General features: G+C 43.8%; 2 protein-coding genes and 1 long non-coding RNA gene across 9 annotated transcripts in view; 1 reads left to right on the plus strand and 2 right to left on the minus strand.

Moving 5' to 3' along the window:
• The window catches only part of UBR4 (ubiquitin protein ligase E3 component n-recognin 4), a 139110-nt gene extending 129685 nt beyond the window's left edge, over positions 1–9425 (minus strand). Inside the window, exons 1-2 of the mRNA XM_025381474.1 lie at positions 9246–9425; positions 553–650 (exon numbers count right to left, since the gene is read on the minus strand). Coding sequence (XP_025237259.1) covers positions 553–650; positions 9246–9421 — 274 coding nt within the window. The 5' untranslated portion in view covers positions 9422–9425. The remainder of the gene's footprint in view (positions 1–552; positions 651–9245) is intronic.
• A 133-nt stretch (positions 9426–9558) lies between these two features.
• The window catches only part of LOC112622269, a 29959-nt gene continuing 14886 nt past the window's right edge, over positions 9559–24631 (plus strand). For both annotated transcript variants that reach the window (XR_003118965.1, XR_003118966.1), the window contains exon 1: positions 9559–9732. This is a non-coding gene — a long non-coding RNA (uncharacterized LOC112622269). The remainder of the gene's footprint in view (positions 9733–24631) is intronic.
• The window catches only part of EMC1 (ER membrane protein complex subunit 1), a 28341-nt gene continuing 21316 nt past the window's right edge, over positions 17607–24631 (minus strand). For 4 of the 6 annotated variants that reach the window (XM_025381506.1, XM_025381515.1, XM_025381496.1 and 1 more), the window contains 5 exons: positions 22596–22769; positions 21827–22037; positions 19969–20053; positions 18787–18916; positions 17904–18699 (listed from right to left, as the gene is read on the minus strand). In XM_025381506.1, coding sequence (XP_025237291.1) covers positions 18520–18699; positions 18787–18916; positions 19969–20053; positions 21827–22037; positions 22596–22769 — 780 coding nt within the window. In that variant the 3' untranslated portion in view covers positions 17904–18519. Of the gene's footprint in view, positions 18917–19968; positions 20054–21826; positions 22038–22595; positions 22770–24631 lie in introns of all 6 variants that reach the window. The other 2 variants (XM_025381524.1, XM_025381484.1) reach the window with 2 other exon arrangements.

Here is a 24631-nt window from a genome sequence, read left to right on the forward strand (position 1 = left end):
AGAATTCTTCAGAACTATTTGAGTCAAGATTTTAGAAAAGTGTAAAAATTCAGAAATGTAAAATAGGGCTTAGCCATTTTGGGGGTAGAAAAATGAAGAAACTAGAGAACTGAAGTTGAAATCCTTTCATATACCAGAGAACACAAGGGAGAATCCACATCCTCACTAAAACCAAATAGGAAATAGAGCCTTGAGTGGCTGCTAGCTCCAGAGGTCAGTATCCACCACCCTCTTCCCCAGGAAATTAACACACCAGTAATTACATGAGAAATCAATAAAATGCTTTGGATTAAGAAGGGAAAGGAGGTTGACTTAATACTTATAAAGCAGGTGTCCAAGCCAAGTAGTTTTAAAATTCCACTTGGTTAGCCTAGGTAAGGGAATCTCTGGAGCCTCATCCTAGCTGACAGTTGTCTCCACTCTTGGGTGAGCAGCTTAGGAGTGCTAAAACCTAGACTTCATTAACAACTTGTTCAGATACACTAACAAGAGAATAAACAATTCCCCTATTCACAAGCCCTCAGAAGGCAGGGACAAGAGTGGAATACTTACTGAGACTGCAAACTGTTGTAATATAGTGTGTGGAAAGTGCAACAAAAGATGAGTAGAATGGCTCATATTGCTTCTCATGGTGCAGGATTTCTGATTCACTGCAAAAATAATAACAATTCAGCCAGCATCTACTTAGCGCTTACTACGTGCCAGATACCCCTTTATGGATATTACGTTATTTAATCCTCACTACCTGGTAGATAGTATCATCAACCTATTCCCATTCAAGATTGGGAAAGATGGGGTGGGCGGATCACCTGAGGTCAGGAGTTCAAGACCAACTTGGCCAGCATGGTGAAAACCCATCTCCACTAAAAATACAAAAATCAGCTAGACGTTGTGGCATGTGCCTATAGTCTCAGCTCCTCAGGAGGCTGAGGCAGGAGAATTGCTTGAACTTGGGAGGTAGAGGTTGCAGTGAGCCAAGATTGCACCACTGTACTCCAGCCTAGGTGATAGAGCAAGACTCCATCCCAAAAAAAGACTGGGAAGGTGAAGCTTAGAGAATTCAAATTAAATATCTCATTCAAGGTCATCAGGCTTAGGAAGAAGCAGAGACTAACAAACAGAAAACATTTTCAAAGTCAAGCAGAACTAATGAAATGCAAGTAAAGACCTAACAGGATACCAACCTGTTCTGTATTACTGGCTGGCAAAGACCGATCACTAATATGCCTTCATTATTGATAGCCAAAAAGGGGCAGACCAGAGTACTCAATATACTGTTAGTGGGAATACAGATTAAAGTAACCAATTTTAGACCAAATAAGGCTGGCCTGTAATGTGGTAACTTAAAAGGAATCAACAATTCAAGATAGGAAGTCATATGATGAGTGCTAAAATCCAAAATTCACTGGATAACAGAGTCATCCCCTACTCCATCCCTCTGACTGTAGACTAAAGCGAGATCACAAAAGAGTCAGTGATTTTTTTTTTTTTTTAACCACATCCTTTATCCTTAGCTGGGGAAATGCCCTATTCTGAAAAAATCTAGAGACCAACTAGGTTTAAAGGCTGGATACATTTAAAGTCATTCTATCAAATCAGGTGCTAATCCACAATTGATGAAACATGGGCTGGGCACGGTGGCCGGCCAGGTATGGTGGCTCATGCCTCCAATCCCAGCACTTTGGGAGGTAGAGTTGGGTGGATGACAAGGTCAGGAGTTCATTCAAGACCAGCCCTCAGCCAAGAAGGTGAAATCCCATCTCTACTAAAGTTACAAAAATTAGCAAGGTGTGGTGGTACACGCCTGTAATCCCAGCTACTGAGGAGGCTGAGGCAGAGGACTGCTTGAACCAGGGAGGCGGAGGTTGCAGTGAGCTGAGATCGGGCCACTGCATTCCTGCCTGGGCGACAGTGAGACTCCGTCTCAGAAAAAAAAAAGAAACATGAAGGTAAAGCAAAGACTAAAATATATTTTATTAAATGGAAAGAACAACAGTGTGGTTGAATAGTTTCCTTAGTGAGTCAATTCCCAGCAAGAAGTTTCAACCTACGGCGGGACGCATTGTAGCTGGTGGCTCAAGCCTGTAATCACAGCACTTTGGGAGACAGAGGCTGGGGGATTATCTGAGGCCAGGAGTTCGAGACCAGCCTGGCCAATATGGTGAAACCCCGTCACTAATAAAAATACAAAAATTAGCCAGGTGTGGTGGCATCCGCCTGTAGTCCCAGCTACTCATGAGACTGAGGTACAACAATTGCTTAAACCAGGCAGGCAGAGTTGCAGTGAGCTGAGATTGTGCCACTGCACTCCAGCCTAGGAGAAAGAGTGAGACTCCAACTCAAAAAAAAAAAAAGAGTATCAACCTAAGAAGGGAAATGTAAACAGAGTGAATACTCCATTCACTGCCTGCAAGACTATCTACTTGCCAAATGAACACAAGAGCCAAAAGGACAAGTCACTATTTGGAAGGTGCCAATGTCAGTGATGAATCACCTTAAATAACACTTGAAAGTCTGGCATTACAAGCACTTTGCTATATGCAGAGCAAGGATAAATGGGTATGTATCAAAGATTAGTCCCTAACTCAGAATAACTCCTTCACCAAGAAAAAAAAATATTTATGGAGCATCTATGATGTGTGCAAGGATCCTCCTGCTAAGTGAGGGTCATTTTCCATTTGTCAGGGTACATAAAAAGGAGAAAATAAAAACCTTTCTACAACAAGTAGCATTCAAAAGTTCCTGGTGACTAAACACAGTTTTAAGGCTCACATGTACAGCAGAAAACTCCCTACGAAATCCCCATTTCTACCTCATATACTTAGTTTTTCCTTTACTTCCAGCCTTATACTTTCTTTTTTTGAGATGGAGTCTCGCTCTGTCGCCCAGGCTAGAGTGCAGAGGCATGATCTCAGCTCACTGCAACCTCCGCCTCCCGGGTTCAAGCGATTCTCCTGCCTCAGTCTCCTGAGTAGCTGGGATTACAGGTGCGTGCCACCACGCCTGGCTAATTTTTGTATTTGTTTTAGTAGAGACGGGGTTTCACCATGTTGGTTAGGCTGGTCTTAAACTCCTAACTTCATGATCCACCCGCCTCCGCCTCCCAAATTGCTGGGATTACAGGCATGAGCCTCCACGCCTGGCCCCACCCTTATACTTTCTTATTCGTTTTTCTAAGGCTTTCCCACTCTGACATTTGATGTTATTTTACCGGATTTATTTACCTTTCCTGATTTATTTCCAAAGTTCAGAGCTGCTTACCCCCACTTTTTCCAGCTGAACAGGTTTACCAAATCTAAAAGAAATACTGCCCACCCAAAGGATGGACTTAGCCTATTGCTTTCATACCAATTCTGAGAATGAAATATACATTTAAAAATATATATAGGAGTAAACTCATTTAATTGCCTGGTTCAGTATCATCCTATTGTGATCTAACGAACCCAACTTCCTCCCCTAGAAATACATAACATCCTTATTCCAATAAAGAAACAGGAAGAATAATGCATTTTGGGAAAAGACAGACATTGGCAGAGGAAAAATGGAACAATCTTCAGTTCTACTTAAAATGTGCATTGGACAACTAAGGATAAACCTGGGGAAAAATTGGTTTTGAAGACTTGAAGGAAGAAATAAGAAGTAATGGACATTGTCATATCTCTTGATTTTAAAGAAACAGTGTGCATGAGCCAGCTAATAGGGATGTGCTGCCATAATTTCCAACCTCACTCTCATTCCCTGAGAAAACGATAGACACCAAGACACCAGAGAATAAGAAATGGAAAAACGGAACAAAGGACAAAAAGTTGAGTAGGAAGGAGAAGAATGAAGAAATGGAAGCAAATATAAAGTACAGGAAGGAAAATAAAGAGATAGACGTGAAAATATGTCTTTGCTCTAATTGGTCAAGTATCTTCCTGAATCACCTGCCGCTCCTAATGAACTGCAACAACAGTACTGCTGAGCCTGAAACACTGTGGATAGACAGAGAATCTGAAGCTTTTATACTCTATACCAAATAAATGTGATGCAGAGTACAAAGGGAAACAGCAGCTAAGCAGAGAGGTCAGAGAAATCCAATTTGATGTGTAAGTGAAAAAAGAACTGGCAGCGTCTGGAAAAATCTAGATCTTTTTAGGAAGAAATGGGAATCTGAGGAGGGGCATCATAAAAGACTAAAGATTCACTTCCCTTCTCCCTCCTCAATATCATACTATCAATCTTTTTTGTAAATGGTGGAAACTTCACAAGCTCCTTTCTCAAGTATATATACAATCCATTATGCTTATTCCTATCTTTCTATCTATAATCTGCTGCATGTTAACTGAAGAACTGAAAACTGTCTTTCAGATACTTCCCTCATACTCTTGACAAATCTGTGGTTAATGTGAAACTAAGACATAGAAACAGGAGTCAAAGACTAATCTCACAATCATTATCTATCTTTTGGTGGTGGGCTTTTTTTTTTTTTTTTTTTTCCTTTAGGTCATTTATCAATTTACATCCTATTGCTTACAAATTCAAAAGATCACAGCATGAGTGCATCCCTTTCTTCCCTTCAGGATTTTTAAGAAATTACTGTGCATTATCTAGTGGAAATGTTGTAACAGTCTCCCCCTTCCAAAGTAGGTCTCTTTGCCCTTAAATTCTAGCAAACATCTGGAAACAGAACCTCGAACAGGTTTATCATTTAAAAGGCCAGGTCAGCCTAGAAAGAATTGGCTCAGAGAGAAGGAGCATATTTCTTTTTATCTACAAAGAGTCAGTCAAGCTGTCCAATGATAACCATGCTCACCAGCCTATCTTGCACAGAGTTAAGAAAGGAATTATCTATACCTTAACACAGAAGGCTACATTCAGCAATGATTATACTAACTAATCCCATAGACGGCATGTGCTCCATTGAGCTAGTTCTGCTCCATTTCTGGCTTGGAAAAGTAACAGTGTGTTTAAAATGTTCTTTAAACTATGTATTAAGTAACAGTGTTAGAAAGAGTTTAAACTGGGCCTAGTGGTGGGAGCCGGTAGTCTAGCTAGCTACTGTAGCTACTCAGGAGGCTGAAGTAGGAGCATCCCGTGAGCCCAGGAATTTGAGGCTACAGTAAGCTATAATTGTCCCACTGTACTCCAGTCAACAGAGGGAGATCCCATATTGTTTTCTTTTGTTTTGTTTTTTAGATGGAGTTTTTATCTTGTTGCCCGAGCTAGAGTGCAATGGTGCGATCTCAGCTCACTGTAACCTCCGCCTCCTGGGTTCAGAATCAGTTCTCCTGCCTCAGCCTCCCGTGTAGCTGGGATTACAGGTGTTACAGGCGCGTGCCACCACGCGTGGCTAATTTTTTGTATTTTTAGTAGAAACAGGGTTTCACCATGTTAGCCAGGCTGGCTCAAACTCCTGACCTCAGGTTATCCTCCCGCCTTGGCCTCCCAAAGTGCTGAGATAACAGTCGTGAGCCACTGTGCCCGGCCAACCCTGTCTCTTAAAAAAGAAAAAATATTTTAGTAGTCTTTTTAAGACACGCTAGCTAGCTACATGCTATGGAAAAAATCTTCCCTTTAAATAAATTCAGATATCTTTTTCTTTTAAAAAATCTAATGACTTGAGAGTATGCTTTCCAACTTATCCATGTTGATCTATTTCTCCTCTGTTTCAGTTTGGTTGCAAAGTCAAACTTAAGAAATAGGGGTTAGACCTAGGAACGTTTAATCTACCTTTTCTTCAAAAGGTCAATTTCAATATAAAAAAAGGTAGAATGTGGTGTACTGAGGAGTCTTGAGCACATCATCGTTCTCAATAGTCAAGAGACAAATACAATGGATAAGCAGGCTACCAGGTAGAAAGTAATAGCTGGCATGATGGAGCCAGGATATCAAAAACGGAAGCAGATAGTAGACTGCAACAGAAAAACAGATGGTCCCCGGTGACAAGGAAGAAAAAACATGGCAGGCTTAACAAGAGAAAGAAACCAGGAAACTGCAGAAGATGGGAGTGGCAAGCACAGAACTAAAGTAGCAGCCTAGACGTCTCAACCTCTGATTAGCTAGAAAACAAGGACCACCTCAGCATCTACAGTGTTGGCTTTGATCTGGTACTACAGCTTCCTAAGCAAGACATACTCCCACAATTCTGAGACCTTTACTTTTTGGAAAGACAAGTAAATAAAACCTTTGGGCCGGGTGCAGTGGCTCATGCCTGTAATCCCAGCACTTTGGGAGGCCAAGGCAGGCGGATCACCTGAGGTCAGAAGTTCAAGACCAGCCTGGCCAGCATGGTGAAACCTCATCTCTACTATAAATACAAAAATTACCAGGTCTGGTGGCGCACGTCTATAATCCCAGCTACTGGGGAGGCTGAGGCACGAGAATCACTTGAGCCTGGGAGGCGCAGGTTTCAGTGAGGTAAAATCATGCCACTGCACTCCAGCCTGGGCGACAGAGCAAGACTCTGTCTCTAAATAAATAAATAAATAAATCCTTTGAAAATCAGAATAATGATAGCAGGGTATAATCTGTGTGCTCCAAGCTAGGGGTTGGCAAACTATGGTCTGCATGCCAAATCCAGAAAGTCAGCTGTTTTTGTATGGCTAACAGCAGTTGAAAAAAAAAAAAATCAAAAGAATAGTTTGTGACATGTAAATATCACATGAAATTCAAATTTCACTGCCCACAGACACAATTTTAAACACAGCCATGCCCATTCATTTATGTATGGTGTGTGGCTGCTTTCACACAATGATGGCAGAGTTGAGCAGTCCACACAGAGACCACATGTCCCAAAATTATTTACTATCTGGCCATTTACAGGACGTTTGCCGACCCCTGCTTTATAACAAACTGAACACTTGATACGTTTAGCCGTTCTCACTGTAAAGAACTTGTAAGCCAGGTATTTCTTACGGAAATTTTTCTTTAGATCATACTCCTCTCACACAGCCTGCAGAGGACACATAGGCTTTCAAAGTTAACTGAGCTCCAAAAACCAGAAGACTTAAAAGATCTTGCCTTCCGGCCAGGCACAGTGGCTCACGCCTGTAATCCCAGCACTTTGGGAGGCTGAAGTGGGTGGATCACAAGGTCAGGAGATAGAGACCATCCTGACTAACACGGTGAAACCTTGTCTCGACTAAATATACAAAAAATTAGCTGGGCATGGTGGCACGTGCCTGTAGTCCCAGCTACTCGGGAGGCTGACGCAGAAGAATGGTGTGAACCTGGGAGGTGGAGCTTGCAGTGAGCTGAGATGGCGCCACTGCACTCCAGCCTGGGTGACAGAGCAAGACTCCATCTCAAAAAAAAAAAAAAAAAGGGAGATCTTGCCTTCCAATAAATGCATTACCAAAGGGCCATCAGTTTGGACTTATTTTCTAAACCATAAAGAGAGATCTTATTAACATCTACAAATACAACTCTTGATTATCTGTACAAACAGACAGTATGGCAGAGACCACTACCACATATATAGCAAAATTCAAACCTAGTGATGTATTTGGTTGGAGGGTGTTCCTTAAGTATTACAGCTTTAAAGGCATGGCCCCCAAATACAGGATTTACGGAAGGGTATCAAATTATTATTATAATAATAACAAATTATTAATACTTTATAAGCTATCCAGCTCATGTCCAGAAAAACATAAAAGCAAATGTTCTAAAAAGACTGGAACGTTACTGATTCTACATAACATGAGTATGAGTCAGGAAAAATACTGCCAATCCAAACGTTTAAAACAAAAAGCAGCTACATAATTTGAAAGTAGCATATTTGAAACCTGTTTACATCTTCAGAACATTCCTGGCCTGATGATCAGATAAGAAAACCCATCTGTAAAGCTGACTGTGAAGCTACCAAACCCAACCATTATTTTATTATAATTTGTTAAAAACTCTGCATACAGGTCAGGCACGGTGGCTCACACCTGTCATCCCAACACTTTGGGAAGCCGAGGTGGGCGGATCACAAGGTCAGGAAATCGAGACCATCCTGGCTAACATGGTGAAACCCCGTCTCTACAAAAAATACAAAAAAGTAGCTGGGCGTGGTGGTGGGCGCCTGTAGTCCCAGCTACTCGGGAGGCTGAGGCAGGAGAATGGCGTGAACCTGGGAGGCAGAGCTTGCAGTGAGCCGAGATCGTGCCACTGCACTCCAGCCTGGGCGACAGAGCAAAACTCTATCTCAAAAACAAAACAAAACAAAAAAAAACTGCATCCAAAGGATTACAAGCCTAACAACAACAAAGCACAAAAACAAGCAATCTGTCAAACCATGGGCCTCCTTTGAGTAACAAATAGCAATTTCTAACCTCTGTAGAGCACCTAGATATACCCTTGTCATCATGAAGCTAAAATGACCCAGTTAACAATTGCAGGGAGTTGCTGAAATGAGGTATGGCTAGAAAAATGAAAGTCAGTCTGGCTTTAAAAGCAAAAATCTACCATTAAACTAATGAAAGACTGCTCTGAGCACAGTATGTCAGGAAAAGGAAGGCACTCTGAGATCACCATCTGTGTACCTATATAATAACTCTCAATAGCTAAGAATCGCTGTGCAAAAAGACAAAAACACACAAAAGGAAACCAATAGATAGTACCGTTTGTAAAAGAATGTGATGATATTTTAATGCAAGGGGGATGGGAGGCAGAGAGAGAACACACACACCACACATCCTCTGGGAAATTGACCTCTCAGACTCACACACTGAAATGTTTTTAATCAAATACCGATACAGTAGGAATGCACAAGAAGTGCAACGTAAAAAGAGGTCATCAATGGTAGCTAGTGGCTTTAGTCACAGAAATAGCACGTGCCCCCACTGATTACAGCACCGCGGGGAGACCGTTATTAAATTATACCGTACGGCTCCGCTCCGGCCCAGGCTAGGGGAACGAGTGCGGGCGAGAAATGCAAACTCATCTGTGACTTGACCCAAGGGGCAGCCCAGTGAACATTCCCTTAAGAGCGCGAATGCATCTCAAAGTCACTCTCAACCGTGCCCGGCCACGCCCTCCCGCAAGGGAGGCCGCAAAAGTTTTGCTCGAGAGGGGAAACTGAGGTACAGGTGATTTACATGGGTTGGCGGAAGGAAACCCGGGCAAGCTCTAGTCTCCCGGGACCCGGGAACCCCGAATCCGTGGCTGGAGCGGGGATCCCCAAGGGTCAGGGGGCGGCTCGGGAAGCGGGTCCAGACGATCCGGCTCGAAATCCCCTCCCCCCCCCCACAGCGTCGCCCGCCGGAGCCGCCGCCCGGTACCTCTCGATGACTGAGGCCACCAGCTGCGGCAACTCCTTCATCTCGAAGGCGGAGTAGGACGCGGACAGCAGGGGCCGCACCGCCACCTCCCAGCCCGGGGTCGTCTCCGCCCCCGTTGCCGGGGTCCCGGGCGCCGGCGCCGCTGCCGCCGCCTCTTCGCCGCCGCTCGTCGCCATCTTCCGTCGTACTACTGCGGCTCCCTCCGGGGGCTTGCCACCGGCCCAGCGCCGCCTCCCGGGAGGGGGCGGAAGTGACGCAATCTGTCGCGTCAGACTGCGCGCCGCCGTCATGGGTCAAAAACGCGACGCGCGGAGCGGCCTTTCCCCTCACCGGGGTCGAGCCGCCGCGAGGGAACGGATCGTAGTCGCTGCGCCTGCTCAGAAGGTAGCGCAGCGGGGAAAGGCGGGAGAGCGTTAACTTCTGAGCCTGCGCGGTGGGAGTTGCTCGAGCAGGTGGTAGCGACTTGGCTTTCGGGCAGCAGGGAAAGGTGAGTTGGGGGCATGGGTTCAGTGGGCAAGTCTAGGGCAGTGGAATTGACTACGCCTCGGCGAATAGAATGGCCCTGGCCTGGGACAGCTAAGGACGAGGAGAGGAGACCGAAGCCTAAAACGCTTTCACCCGCTTCTTGCCCTGCCTAGATCCCCCCGATAGTAATACTAAAGCGCGCCACAGCTTACAAAGCTTTCTCCCTCCCACACCACCTTCTAACCACTGATCCATATTCCGTTCGCGCTCAAATCTCTTCTGTTTGGATTGCCCTCATTAACAATCTTACCAGCTCGTACAGTGCATCCCTCTTTGTAATTTGCCACGTATGGTTTCGTGTTCCCCTTTTTTCTACTGACAAGGAAAGAATGTAAGCTTTTATTCACAGATGTCTGAGACTTTTGCCGGTAAAATGATCTGGCTGCAAGATCTAAGAGGGAAAAGCAGTCTGCTCGAGGAGAGGTATTCGTGCATTAAGAACAGTCCTGTGTGTGAGATATTGGTGGACAGCTTCAAGTTGTAGACCTGTGGCCTGTGGTCTACAGCCGGCCTAAATAAGACTTCGAAGGAACTGTGAAGACGCTTTCAAGTTCCTAAAGCCCTGAAATTCTCCCCCAAGTTTAGGAAGAGCTTTTGTTCTTGGTGTGTAACACTGATAAATGAATTGGTACCTAGTGATTAATCTGCACTTTTATTAAGATATGACATACTTTACCTTTTTCGAGACAGGATCCTGCTCTGTGGCCCCATAGCCCAGGCTGGAGTGCAGTGGCAGAGTTGCAGCTCGCTGCAGCCTCCACCTCCCTGGCTCAAGCGATCTTCCAGCCTCAGCCTCCCCAGTAACTGAGACTATACAGGTGCAGGCCACCACTCTTAATTTTTGTTTGTTTGTTTGTTTTTAAGAGAAAGGTAGGCCAAGCTGGTTTCGAAGTCCTAGATTCCTCCCACCTTGGACTCCCAAAGTGCTGGGGTTACAGGCTTGACCCATGCGCCCAGCCTGCATCTTTGCATTCGAAATAAAATTCTGTCAAGTTAAAGCCAGTCTTGGAGGAAAATGTGGCTTCGATGACAGCAGTAGGGGTTTTCCTTCAGTGCCTACTTACCAGAGGATAATAATAACAGCAAGTTTCTTAAACATAAAAACATCCGAAATGAAAAAGAACTTCCCATAACACTATAAATATTGCATGATTTCAAGATACTGAACCAGAGCCCTCAAGAAAGGCTGGAGACCCAGAATTTTATAATGACTTTGGGACATTAATTTTATTTTAACCAAAGGACAAAATTAATCTGCAAAGACTGTCTTGGAGAAATTTCAGGAAATAAAAGATCAAATGTTTCTGCTCTCCTCCTTTCCCTCTCCGAGAGAATAAAAGGCAAATGCAAACTATCACAGGGAAATTTTCACCTGTACCTAAATTATTTATTATATACTTTATATTTCTGGTTAATAGATTGGGAGAGAGCACTCCAGATAAAGAACTTCCCTTATAAATGCCACATTTATTTCAGTACTGGAGGTTTGGTCTTGTGTTGCCACAGAGATTTGGAATGGCATCTATGTTATAAATTTAGATGACAAACAGACTAATAAAAGACTTCTAGATGAAACACATGCTTCTAATATTCTGGTCCAGAAAATAAGATAGAAACTAAAGAATAATAAATAACTTTTATGAATTAACTGAAGGACTTAAAATACTAGTTCCATTCTAATAAGTGCCTGCCAAGAAACTGAAATTGAAAATGATCAAAGACATGATACAGTCATGTTACAGGGAATTCAATGAAGTAAAAATGGCAGACATTGATGGATGATATGGTTTAAAGATTTGTGTAGAGGTAGTGATGAGGAGGCCTGCTGGGAGCTGGAAAAGTTCTGTACCTTGACACAGTTATGTTTACATGGATGTGCACACACAGTAGTCACTGAGCCATGATTTGTACTTATGATTTGCACACTTTGGTGGTTGTAAATTGTACATCAATCTAAAAACAAATGAGGTCAGGGTGCCTCACTACAGGAGCTTCAAAAGGGAGAGATAGAACATCTTTTTTCTTTTTTTTTTTTTTTTAAGCCATCTAATAGAGTTGCTTGAAATAAATCCTAATAGATACAATGTTTCTAGAAACAAGTAAATGAATAAACCTTAGCTGTTACCCCGGAGGAGCCAAGAGAGGTCAATCTGTTCTCAAGCTTTTACAAAGTTACAAGAACAAGTAATCAGTGCATATTGTGTTGAAACTCCTACTGCAATACTGAAAACTGCAAATGGAGAGAGTAGCTCCTGTTTGGTAATTCACAACAGAGCTAGTTTTCAAATGACCAAGAATATAAGGAATTAGATTAGAAGCCAAATTTAATTTAGAATTATGAGACATTATTTGTAACCCACAGTATTATTTTTCCCATGATACTTAACAATTCACCCAGTATGACCTTAAAAGGAAGAAGAAAACAGGCTTTGCAGCCTTCTTGCTTTAAGAGCGAAAAAGAAACAATTTTGGTAACTGTGGAGGGACTAGAATACAATGTCACTTTAAGAAAGTTTTGACCCATCAGATTGAGAGACAGAAAGACAGACAGAAGGAGAAGGATAAATCAAATGTGGTAAAATGTTAACCTTTGGGGGATCTGGGTGGAGGGGATCTGGGAATTCTTTGTACTATTGCAACTTTTCTGTAAGTCTGAAATTGTGTTGTCAAAAGAAAAACAGTTTATAAATACTTTATGATCCATTTGCTTTATAATTAGGAAAACAGAGTATGATGACAGAGAGAGCCTACTGTAGGCCTGATACTTAACAGAAGGAAAGTAGTTTACGTGTAAACTCTGGGAAAAGTGGAGCCAAATGATTACACTGTGTGTATCCTTTAGCACTGTTTGGGGTGGGGACATGGGGGGTCAGGGCGCAGAGAGGGACTATTCTGGTCTCCTTGGAAGGTATGTGCCTATAGTAAAAAGCATGAGTAAGATATCACATCTCCTAACTCCGTAACAACCAAGCAAACTTATAATAGCATTTTAACTTATATCACCTTTTTTATAGGAGCGGATATATATTCCAGCAGGATGAGTATTTTAGCCCTCTTTGCAATTGCAGTCTTCATTATCATCAATAAACTGGCCTCTGGTTGATTGGTCTAGTCTAGTTATTTTATGCCAGCACATGGGATATATGATACCATCAAAGCCATGATGTGAACAAACTATGAAGTATAATGGAGTTTGTTTGAGTAATTGTGCCTTTTAATTATAGTTTTAGTTTGCTTTCTTGACTTGCATTCATTCAGATTGCACATGAGGGGACATAGAGAAGAGTGTGCTTCAATATAAAGCTGGGGCTATTTTACAAACACACCTTCCTAAATGTTCTTAGTCTCTATCCCGGAAAAGCCACCTTCTCAGCATCATGGATCAGAAATACATAAAAGCCTTAGTGCTTGTGGAAAACAGGCTTCTTCGTTGGAGGTCAGTCTCAACTAACTTCACACTCTGATTCCTAAAAAAATGGGAAGGTGGGTGTGTACACATCCTTTATGTTATAAATTTCTTACTGGAAAGATGGCCTAAATATTAGACTTTCCCGAAAGAGTATTCAGTCTCATAAAAATCTCTAATGGAATAGCACTTAAGAATTTCAACTGTGTGACCACTAAAAATGGTGTAGATCCATTACCTCTCACACAGGCACTCTCCACGATAGATTGAGTGATAAAAACCAAGCTGCAGAAGATTATATTACCTGGAGAGATACCAAATTATTCAGCTGTGACCTCTGGGAAACAGATGGTGCGGGAGGTTTTGAAGGGGACACTCACCTTAATTTGGGGGCATTGTTAAAAAATTTTTTTAACTTACATAGTCTTTTTAAAATAAAGAACTTAGCCACAAAATCAAAACAGCTAATTGATATGAAGCACCACTATCTCCATTATTGAAAGGTTGCTTCAAGAATGCTGAATAGTTTCAGGTTACATTTTACAAAAAATGAAAGGGCACAGGATGTTGTCTACCTGTTTTAATTATGGAAGGATAATTGTCAATTTTTACATGGTAAGATAAAGAATAATGTTTTCCAAAGCAATACCAAAGAGACACTTTTCCCTTTTAGAAGTTATGGTAACATGCAGCTTATTTCCCCGTATTGATCATGTGAACATTTGTTTTAAGGAGTAAAAGGGTTTGTCAGACCTGGTGTCCATGGCATGCCAGAGATACAGATTGAACTATCTCTTGGCATTTCCATAAATATACAAAAATTAGCGGGGCATGGTGGCACACACCTGTAGCCCCAGCTACTCGGGAGGCTGAGGCAGAAGAATCGCTTGAACCGGGGAGGCAGAGGTTGTGGTGAGCCGAGATTGCGCCACTGCACTCCAACCTGGGAGACAGAGCAAGACTCTGTCTCAAAAAAAAAAAAAAAAAAAAATTAATGGGGCCAGGCACGGTGGCTCATGCCTGTAATCCCAGCACTTTGGGAAGCCGGACAGGCAGATCACCTGAAGTCAGCAGTTCGAGACCAGCCTGGCCAACATGGTGAAACCCTATCTTTACTAAAAATACAAAAATTAGTCGGGCATGGTGGCACATTCCTGGGGTCCCAGCTACTCAGAAGGCTGAGGCAGGAAGATTTCTTGAACCCGGGAGGTGGAAACTACAGTGAGCCGAGATCAAGCCACTGCACTCCAGCCTGGGAGACAGAGTGAGGCTCTGTCTCAAAACAAAAAAGAAAAAAAAAGGAAAAAAATTCCCTTACTAAGTCACCGAAGTCTTAGAAATTTGGGAAACTGAGGACAAAGTTCCTAAGGGTTCTGTGAGAAGGTACAGCCATTTGGGGAACTATTTGTCGAGAAGCAACTTCGTGTCTGGGATAATAGGGAATTCAGAAAACAGTGCAGCAGTCCCTGAGAGACACAATATCTGAAACAATAAAGAGTGCGGTGTATCACTCAGGAAGTTACGTGGTGAGCAGCCAGGATGGTTGAAGGTCCTGAGTAGCTGAAACCAATAGGGAAGACTTTATGGAGGAGTTCAGATTTGAGACAAGCCAGATTTTAAGCAGGGAAGAAAACATTCCAAGTAAACAATAGCTTCATGATTTAAAAGCAATTTTTTATTTATTTATTTTTGAGACAGTGTCTCACTGTGTCACCCAGGCTGGAGTGCAGAGGCATGATCTTGGCTTACTGCAACCTTCGCCGCCCGGGTTCAAGTGATTCTCCTGCCTCAGCCTCCCAAGTAGCTGGGATTACAGGCACCCACCACCATGCCTGGCTAATTTTTTTTTTTTAATTATTTTTGGTAGAGATGGGGTTTCAGGTTTCACCATGTTGGCCAGACTGGTCTCGAACTCCTGATCTCAAATGATCTGCCCGCCTTGGCCTCCCAAAGGGCTGGGATTATAGGCGTGAGTCACTATGCCTTGCCTACAAGCAAAATTTTAAATAATTAGGATCAGGAAGTGAGTCTTGGGATGATTCTGATGATACCTTGTGTAATAGACTCTTCAAAAGTATAGAAATTTATGGGCCAGGTGCAGTAGCTCATGCCTGTAATCCCAGCATTTTTTGAGGCTGAGGAGGGAGGATCACTTGAGCCCAGGTGTTGAAGGCTGCAGTGAGCTATGACTGTGCCACTGCTCTCCAGCCTGGGTGACAGAGACCCTGCCTCAAAAAAAAAAAAAAAAAAAAAGCAATTTATAAAGGCAATGAAATTACAATTCTGAAATTTTCAAATTGAAAGATGCCTTACAGAGCACATAACTTGTACCCACACGCAAATAATGAAACTAGTTAAGATTAGGTAGCTTACATTAAAGTCTCTTAAATTTAGGAATTGAGTATTTTTTCTATTAGACTTTGTTCCAGAAAGTATTTCAGTCATCTTTATGAATACATGATATTCAAGATGCATTAGTTGAGCCCTTATCAAAACATCTCATGTACCCCGTAAGTATATATGCCATGTACCCACAAAAAATTTAAATAAAAAACTTTAAAAGATCCATTAGTTGAAAAAACAAGTAACAATTAAACAGCATCATCTCATTTAAGAAAACATTGTATACAAGAACCAACACTAGACTACCAGTGCTCATATACGTAATGAATACTAAAACAAATTAGTTTTTGGTTTTTTGTTTGTTTTTTTTGTTGTTGTTTTTTGAGACAGGGTCTCACCGTTGCCCAAGCTGAAGTGCAGTAGCATGTTCATGGCTCACTGCAGCCTCGACCTCCCAGGCTCAAGCGATCCTCCCACCTCAGCCTCCTGACTAGCTAGGACCACAGGCACATGCCACCAGGCCTGGCTAATTTTTTTAAAACTTTTTGTAGATAGGGTCTTGCTATGTTGCACAGGCTGGTCTGGAACTCCTGGGCTCAAGAGATCCTCCACTATGGCCTCCCAAAATGCTGGGATTATAGGCATGAGCCATCACGCCCAGCCAGATCTCTTTAAGTGAAATGTTGTAGGGGGCCCCAAAGTTAACCTAATTAATGAAGACAGGAGAAGAGGTAAGTCAAGGAATACACAAAAAACAAGGAATGACAAGAAAGCAAATAGATCAGAGAATTGAGAGAGGAAAGATACAGTCTCAGCAGCCATTGGTGGAGACTGAGCATAGCTGCTCAGAACCGAATGCTGCTTTAAGATTAAGGAAAGTTGAGAACTAAGAAAAGATTTAAATTGGACTGTGGTATTAGCATTAACTATTTTAAGTACTTGGCCAGGCGGGGTGGCTCACACCTGTAATCTCAGCACTTTGGGAGGCCAAGGCCAGCGGATCACTTGAGGCCAGGAGTTCAAGACCAGCTTGGCCAATACAGTGAAACCCCGTCTCTACTAAAAATACAAAAAATTAGCCGAGCGTGGTGGCACGTGCCTACAGTCCCAGCTGCTTGGGAGGTGGAGGTTGCAGTGAGCTGAGATTATGCCACTGCACTCCAGCCTGGGCAACAAAGTGAGACTCTATCTCAAAAAAAAAAAAAAAAAAAAAGACTTCTTTGAGGTCTTTGATTACAGCTGAAATACAGGGAATTTTACTAAAGGACAAAAGGACAAATAACTTCCATCCCATTAGCTTGTTTCAGATTCTGGCATACTGGTAAATAAAAACTAGAATCTTGCAGGCTAACCTTGCACATATGTATGAAAGACATTCAGAATTCCAGCCAGGCTTTCTCAAAACTAGGGCAGATTTTTTTAACTTGTACCTACTCTCTTCTCCCAGGTTATGTTAAAATATGCCTTGGGTCAGGATGATAGATGCCGGTTTTTTTCTGGAGATTCCTACACGTTCAGTCACTCAGTATCAAATTGACAATTAATAAAATGGTTGTCATTTCCTCTTCTCTGCCATCAGCATATGACCACAGAAAGATGACAAATTTTTAGATAACCTGACCAACCCATATATGATTAAACTGACAAGTTTCCCTACTAAAATAAAATACACTTACTTTAGGTCTTCACTGCTTTTATCCCCTCTAATGTGAAAATAGCCTCAAAGTGATCTTCTAAGACACAAAAGAGGACTTAAACATGTCATTCATCACTTGCTTTATTCAGACATTCGAGTGTACCTCTTTCGCCACAGGGCTAGAGGTGGTCCACTCTGTACATACATTTCACAGTAAAGAAAAATTCTGTCATTCCCCAACTCTATGACCAAGGAAAACTTTTAGGATTTCTTTAATTTGTACCAGAGACACAGTGGCTTAGCCAATCGGCAGTGCTATAAACAGTATGCCAGTTTCCCACCCCCACCCTTTTTTTCCTTTTTTAAAGCTTCAAAGGTTTAAATAAGACTTATTTTAAGTCTTATTTAAGATCAATAAGACTTAAAATTTCCTCATTTAAAGAGAAATACGATGCCCCACATGTTAATTTATATTAAAAACTAAAAATAAATAATGGGGTTCTTAAACAAGGACATCTTTAAATAGGTTATGATTAGACCAGCCTGTGAGTGAAATGAGAGATTATCTCTTCTCCCTGGAAATGTCTTCGAGGCTCAGACAATTCAGTAGTTTTTAAAAGGCCCCAACTCACACATCTCAGGTGAAAAGTGTAGGCAATGGGCAACAAACAAGACGCTAATGACTTGGCTTCTGATAAATTGAAACAAACATTTGGTGGCCCAGCCTAATGAATGACAGCATGAAACTGAGGTTTAACGTAAGTTTTGACATCACATATAGATCCCTCAACCCTAAGTTACTTTGGAGGGAAGCCATGAGAGGCTGGATCAGTCCTCGAGCCCCAGCTAAGGATGGATCCTATTTCTTCCCAGTGCACAACAAATGCACCTGTAAGGTGGAGTCGGCAAGGAGAGTTCCCCTCTTACTTTGAAGCAAGAGATGGAAAAAGCCAGAAAGATTTCTAGATAAAACTGGGAAACACAAAAGGCAGAGTAAAAATTTAAACAGGCCTCACAACAATCAGCTGGAATTCTTATTAAAAAAAAAAAAATACAATTCATGGATGGGCAAAGAAAGGAAACAATGCAGAGGCCTTTGGACTTCAAGGGAAAGCTCATCAGGATTCTCTGAGATTCTCAGCTGAGAGTGAGTTCTCTCTCCATGCAGGATTCTGCATCATGTGTATCCCAAAAGGAGTGGAGGCGGAGGTCATCCATCTTCCCTGCAGCTCTTAACTGAGCTGAGCGCTGACACACTGACACACACACACACACACTCTCCACCAATCCACCAAACTGCAGCTGTAGCTGCTTTTCTGACCCACACCCCCCTGGCTTCCACTTTTAGGCACAGTCTTTGGTCTTTATCGCCAGGCCCGATTCAGGAGCTTCACCTGTGCTAGTCTCTTAGTGATCATGGTGGCAAAAACCAGGCCAAAGAGGACACTGCTGATTAACACGTAGTCATAGTCATCCTTCAGAACGTCAAACTGCTTAGATGGGTAGACTCGAGTTTGGTAAATGTCCAAACCATAGGCCACAACCTGGAAGGCAGACGGAATAAGAATTAGGGAAGAAGCAACCAATGATCCACCAAGGGTGAAACAGGGTAGCTGTGTGTAGCTACTCACCAAACAAGTGGACTCCAGGCCCGAGGGAGCTGTGTAGATACCTCGCATTCGAGAAACTGTCTGGTTATAGTTGATGAATCGCTCTGCGTGTATCTGTACATCTGGGGAATACGGGATTAGGTTCTCCTCTCTGCAAAACACCAGCCGGGACAGGCAGTCTGAGCACTGCTGTAAAGGGATCTCTTGGCTGCCCTTCCTGAGTCCTGGAAGGTTTCCAGGCTACATATCTAGCCTCAAATCTCCTAGGAGGTCTACTTGCATTAGGTAGTTAAGAATTTAGCAGCTGAATGTTAGGAAGGACTACAAGAAAGGAAGCTCTCTGGAGAGTAAGACTGAGATCTAGATTCCTACTTTGTTCTAAATCTGAAAAGAAAGGACATACACACGACTGGCATTTCACACCACAAGAGGAAAGCCGACCATTTTAAAACCAACACACTGAACCACTAAGCTAATTCCTGTTCTCCACTCCAGGGTGCCTCTTGGTCCCCATTTCTCTGAAACCTGATTATCATCCTGTGTCTTCCTAGTTTTAACCTCCTGTCTCTCATATACTTCTCTCCATTCCTCATGCCCCTAGGTAAAGAAATTGAGGATGGAGGTAAGAAAACCCGACAGGATGGTGGCTGTTAATACAACAATACCAACAGTGAACAAGTTACTGGCTTGCCCACATGATTTGGCCCCAATTACCTCAGTGATCTCACTTCCTAGCGTTGCCCTCTGCAAACTCACCAGACATGATCTCAGGGGATTTGCATTGCCTGTTCCCTCTGCCTAGAAAGTTCTTCCTCAGATATCTACACAGCTAGCTCCTTCACCTTCTTCAGGCCTTCACTCAAAATGCACCTTCTCAAAGGGGCTTTCCCAGGCCATCTCTCAAATTATACCCATGCACATCCCCGTCCCCACTTCCTAGTTCATTCCTGTTTTACTCTCCTTAGCATTTGAGTACCTAACATAGTATATATTTTACTTGTTTATCTTATTTATTTATTTATTGCCCATTTCCCAGCAGACTGTAAGCTCCATGATGGCAGGTGACTTTTTCAGACTTGCCCCCTGCTACATCCCCAGCCCCTAGCATAGCATGAAGGCACACAGAAACTGAGAACCAAGCTTAATCAGTGAGGTTAAGTTCCGTAAGGTCAGAGCCTTCAGCACCGCCCACGAGGGTCTCACCTGCTTTGTTCTGTTGGGATCTCGGGGCGGCGGGGATCCAGCAAAGCCTTAGGAAGGGAAAGAATTGCTCCAGAAGGTAGTCCAACTACACAGGAAGAAGTGAATGTTCACACCGATCCAGTGTCCAGCAAGGGCCAGTTACAAAAATGTCATTATTGCAGAAATTTAAACAAGAGTTTAAAACAAAAAAGTGGGTAAATGAGGCTCCCTTACATAGCCAAAAATAATAATCCAATAATATGCATGGGTCTGAATGAAGGTTCTCGCTTTTGAAGACACTAGCTTCTTAACATTCCAAGATACCAGAAAATAAAGTTCTAGAATCAAGATATGGATAATAATGAAAGAGAAAAATGTAGAAGGCGACTTGGATTTCCTCATGCCCCCTCCCTCCAATACCTCCCCCAGCAGGGAGTCTCCTTCCCGTTGAGCAAACGCAGCTGTTTATGCAGCTGCAGTACAGTGGCCAGGGAAGACTGGAGGACCAAGCATGATCGATCATAGCACTAGTTTCAGTAATGGTGATTAAAGCTGATAAACTGCCTACAGGGCTGACTTCTGTAGAATTTAAGAATACAATAGGCCAGGTGTAGTGGCTCATGCCTGTAATCCCAGCACTTTGGGCGGCTGAGGCAGGCAGATCACGAGGTCAGGAGATCGAGACCATCCTGGCTAACACGGTGAAACCCCATCTCTACTAAAAATACAAAAAATTAGCAGGGTATAGTGGCACACGCCTGTAGTCCCAGCTACTCAGCAGACTGAGGCAGGAGAATCGCTTGAACCAGGGAGGCGGAAGTTGCAGTGAGCTGAGATCATGCCACTACACTCCAGTCTCGGTGACAGAGCGAGCTTCCATCTCAAAAAAAAAAAAAAAAAAAAAAAGCAACAGTAATGCCAAGTGCCCATCAGATCTGAGTCCCAAACATCTTTGGTAAAATCAACTAAACACAGGAACCTGTTAACCACTGTGTCCTAAGTCCTGGGCTTAGGTTACATAAGGATGAGATTTTAGAGCTGGCATGGTGGTTCACACCTGTAATCCCAACACTTTGGGAGGCCGAGGCAGGTGGATCACTTGAGGTCAGGAGTTCAAAACCAGTCTGGCCAACATGGCAAAACCCCATCTCTACTAAAAATACAAAAAGTAGCCAGGCATGGTGGTGGGTGCCTGTAATGCCAGCTACTTGGGAGGCTGAGGCAGGAGGATCACTTGAACCCAGGAGGCGGAGGTTGCAGTGAGCCAAGATCGTGCCACTGCACTCCAGCCTGGGCAACAGACCCTGCCAGTTCCTGTAACCTGTCAGCACAGGCTAGCTATGTTAAGAATGCTATCCGGAACTGACTTTTTGAGCTAGGTGAAAATGCCAAATAGAGAGGTGGTATATCAGAAATGAGGACTAAAGGCCAGGCACAATGGCTCACACCTGTAATCCCAACACTTCGGGAGGCCAAGGCAGGAGAATCATCAGAGCCCAGGAGTTCTAGACCAGCCTCGGCAACATGGCAAAACCCCATCTCTACAAAAAAAAAAATTGTTTTAATTAGCCAAGTGAGCTCGGGAGGTTGAGGCTGCAGTGAGCCATGATCACACCACTGTACTCCAGCCTAGGTGACAGAGTGAGACTCTGTCTCAAAAAAAAAAAAAAAAAAAGATGAGGACTGAGAGAGAAGTGGTCACCTTCATAGGTGGCAAAGATGAACTAATAAACTTCTTCCACCGATATATAGCCCTCCTCACCACCTTTCCCTTACAGGTGGTTCAACAGGGCTCTGCCAGCAATGTGTCCCTTGCTCTGTCCTTCAGTGTGGTTGCCCAAGGGAACCCAGCCATCCCAGAGGCTCCCCATGCACTCACTCAGCAGGTGTCGGCTGGTGATGCCCCGCTCGGTGATGGTGGCCTCCATGGCACTGATGGAGGATGGGAAGATATAGGACTGCTGGAGGACCTGGGGCAGCTGGGGGCGGTCCAGGGAGCTGAAGGCAGTGGCGTTGTATTGCTCGGTGCCCTCATAGAGCTCCAGTACGGTAAACTCATTGCGCCGAGCCTTGGTGTTCCAGTACTGGTACTGCAGGGATAGGAGGAGGCAGCTCAGGGCTTCCCAGCTGCTTCAACTGGAAAGGGAAATTGCACTGGAAGGCACCTTTCTAATTAGCTACAGATCCACGAAGGAAAACCATCAACTAGCACCTCACTTTTCTTCCTTACTACCAAGTTTACTAACTTTCAAAGTATTTTTATCTAGGCTATCCAAAGTTCACCAGAAAACAAAGGAAATTCTCAAGATTCTTAGAAGCCATAATAGTAACTAACCTTTGAATCACTACTAAGTGCCAGGCATTGTTCTTTGCTAGACTGAAGGTGACTTATTATCCCTGTTTTACCAATGATGCAACACAGAGCGTATACACAACTAGTTCGAGGTTATACAGTCAGGAAATGGAAGAGGTAGGATCAAACCTAGCAGTCTGATTCCTGAGCCTAGCGCCCTAACCAGCACGCTTTGCTGCCATCCAGGGAATTTGAGATCCTAAGAAAACCAAAGCAGCAACTGGGTTTCTGGAAAGGACTCAGGAAGCAGGGAGACCTCTGGAGCTACCTTGTGTCCCTGGTAGTGACTGCTTACCACCACCCAGTTCTCTGAATGCACGATATGGACAGGGCCCTTGGCTTTCTTCTGCACAGAGGAGTGGATGATACGCCCAGTGACGCCATCAATGAGGAAGATGCCAATAAAGGTGCGCTCATGGTGCGTGTCTGTGCTCTCCGTCACCACGGCCAGCAGGTTGGGGTTCAGGCTCTAGAGAGAGAGAGAGAAGCTCCCTTACAACCACGATGACTCATCACACACTCCATTCCTGTGCTGTGAGACCAACCTGGAGCTCTCCAGCCTGGCAGAGGAATCAGGGTTTCTGGTGAAAAGAGCTTCCTGTTTGGAGTTTCTCATCACTGCACTTGTTTTATGTGCATTGGGTACTGGGTGCCATGCCAGGTACCTTGTATTTTATCTAATCCCGTAAACAATCTTGCAGAGTAGCTATTATGGTCCACATTTTGCAGAAAAGTCTCAAAGTAGTTAAGCAGCTTCTCAAGTCTCAGAGAGCATATAGTAACCCTAGATAAAATCCAGGTCTGCCCACTCATTGACCTAGGGACAAATGCTGCAGTGATATTTTTCTTCTCAGGGTCACCACCACCCTCCCCATCGCTAAATCCAGTGGCTAAGTCTTGGCCCTCATCTTACCTGACCCACTAGTACCACGTGATGCAGGTGATCACTACCTCCCTGTGACATTTTCTCACCTGGATTCCAGAACATCCCTGCCCAGCACTCCTTCTACCTTACTGGCCTCTCCTTCTCAGACTCTTTTGGAGGTTCTTCCACATCTCCCCAGTTTCTTCATGGTGGAACACACCAGGAAGCTCTCAAGCCTTAAGCATTTCCATCATGCTCACCCTCATGGTGGTCTATCTCAAGCCAATCTCATGGCTTGAACACCATTTATGGATGTTGGCAATGCCCAATGTATGTATCCAAACCAGACACTCCTTTGAACTCCAGACTTCACTAAGAAACTATCTCAGTATCTTTTCTCAGATGTCTCATCTGAAACTTAACATGGCCCAAACTGAACTGTTCTAACCCCTGCCTAAAATCTGCTCCTAGTCTCCTCCCCAGCCAGTGGCGACTCCATACATCAGTGACTCAGACCTAAAGCCTCGAGTCATCCTTGACTCCTTTCTCTGTAACACACATATACCCGCTCTTGGCTCTACCTTCAAAAGTACCCAGAACCTGATCCCTCCTTCCCACCTCCGTGCTACCAGCACAGCTCCAGCCACCATCAGCACCTGGATGATCCCACAGCCTAAATGGTCTGCTTTCCTCCTCACCCCTCTACAGTCTCATCTAGGTCAAATGAACCTGTGGAATCTCAAGTCACTGATGTCACTCCTCTGCTGAAAACTTCCCAGTGGCTCTTCACCATGCTCCAAAGTGAAGGCACGGTGGTGGCCTGTGATCTGGCCCTGTTGCCCTCTGCCTTCAGCAGGCCTGACATGCCTCCTCACTCATCATCTTCTAGTCACCTAGTCTTCCTTGCTGTTTCTCACACACACCAGGAGTGCTCTGACTTTTCTCTCTGGAAGGCTCTCCCCCCAGCTATCCACACGACTCACTTCCTCACTCAAGTCCACTCACTCCATGCCACTTTCTCACTAAGCCCCTCCTTAGCCACCCAATTTACACTGTACTCGCTTTCCCTCTTCCCGGCTTTTTCTCTATAGAACTGGTCACTTTCTAATACACTATCTAATTTACCTATTTATTTTCTTTATTATTAGCCTCACCCAACTATGATGAAAGCCTCACAAGGTCAGGAAGTTTTGTCTATTTTGCCCATTTTATATCCCAGTGTGTAAATGAGTGCCTGCATCCAACTAGCACTCAAAAAATACTTGCTGTTGGCCGGGTGCGGTGGCTCACACCTGTAATCCCAACACTTTGGGAGGCCAGGATGGGAGGATTACTTGAGCCCAGGAGTTCAAGACCAATCTGGACAACACAGCAAGACCTCATCTCTAAAGAAAATAAAATAACTGCCCGGGCACAGTGGCTCACGCCTGTAATCCCAGCACTTCAGGAGGCCGAGGCGGGCAGAT

The sequence above is a fragment of the Theropithecus gelada genome, chromosome 1 (assembly GCF_003255815.1).
Source record: "Theropithecus gelada isolate Dixy chromosome 1, Tgel_1.0, whole genome shotgun sequence".
NCBI classification, from domain to species: Eukaryota; Metazoa; Chordata; class Mammalia; order Primates; family Cercopithecidae; genus Theropithecus; species Theropithecus gelada.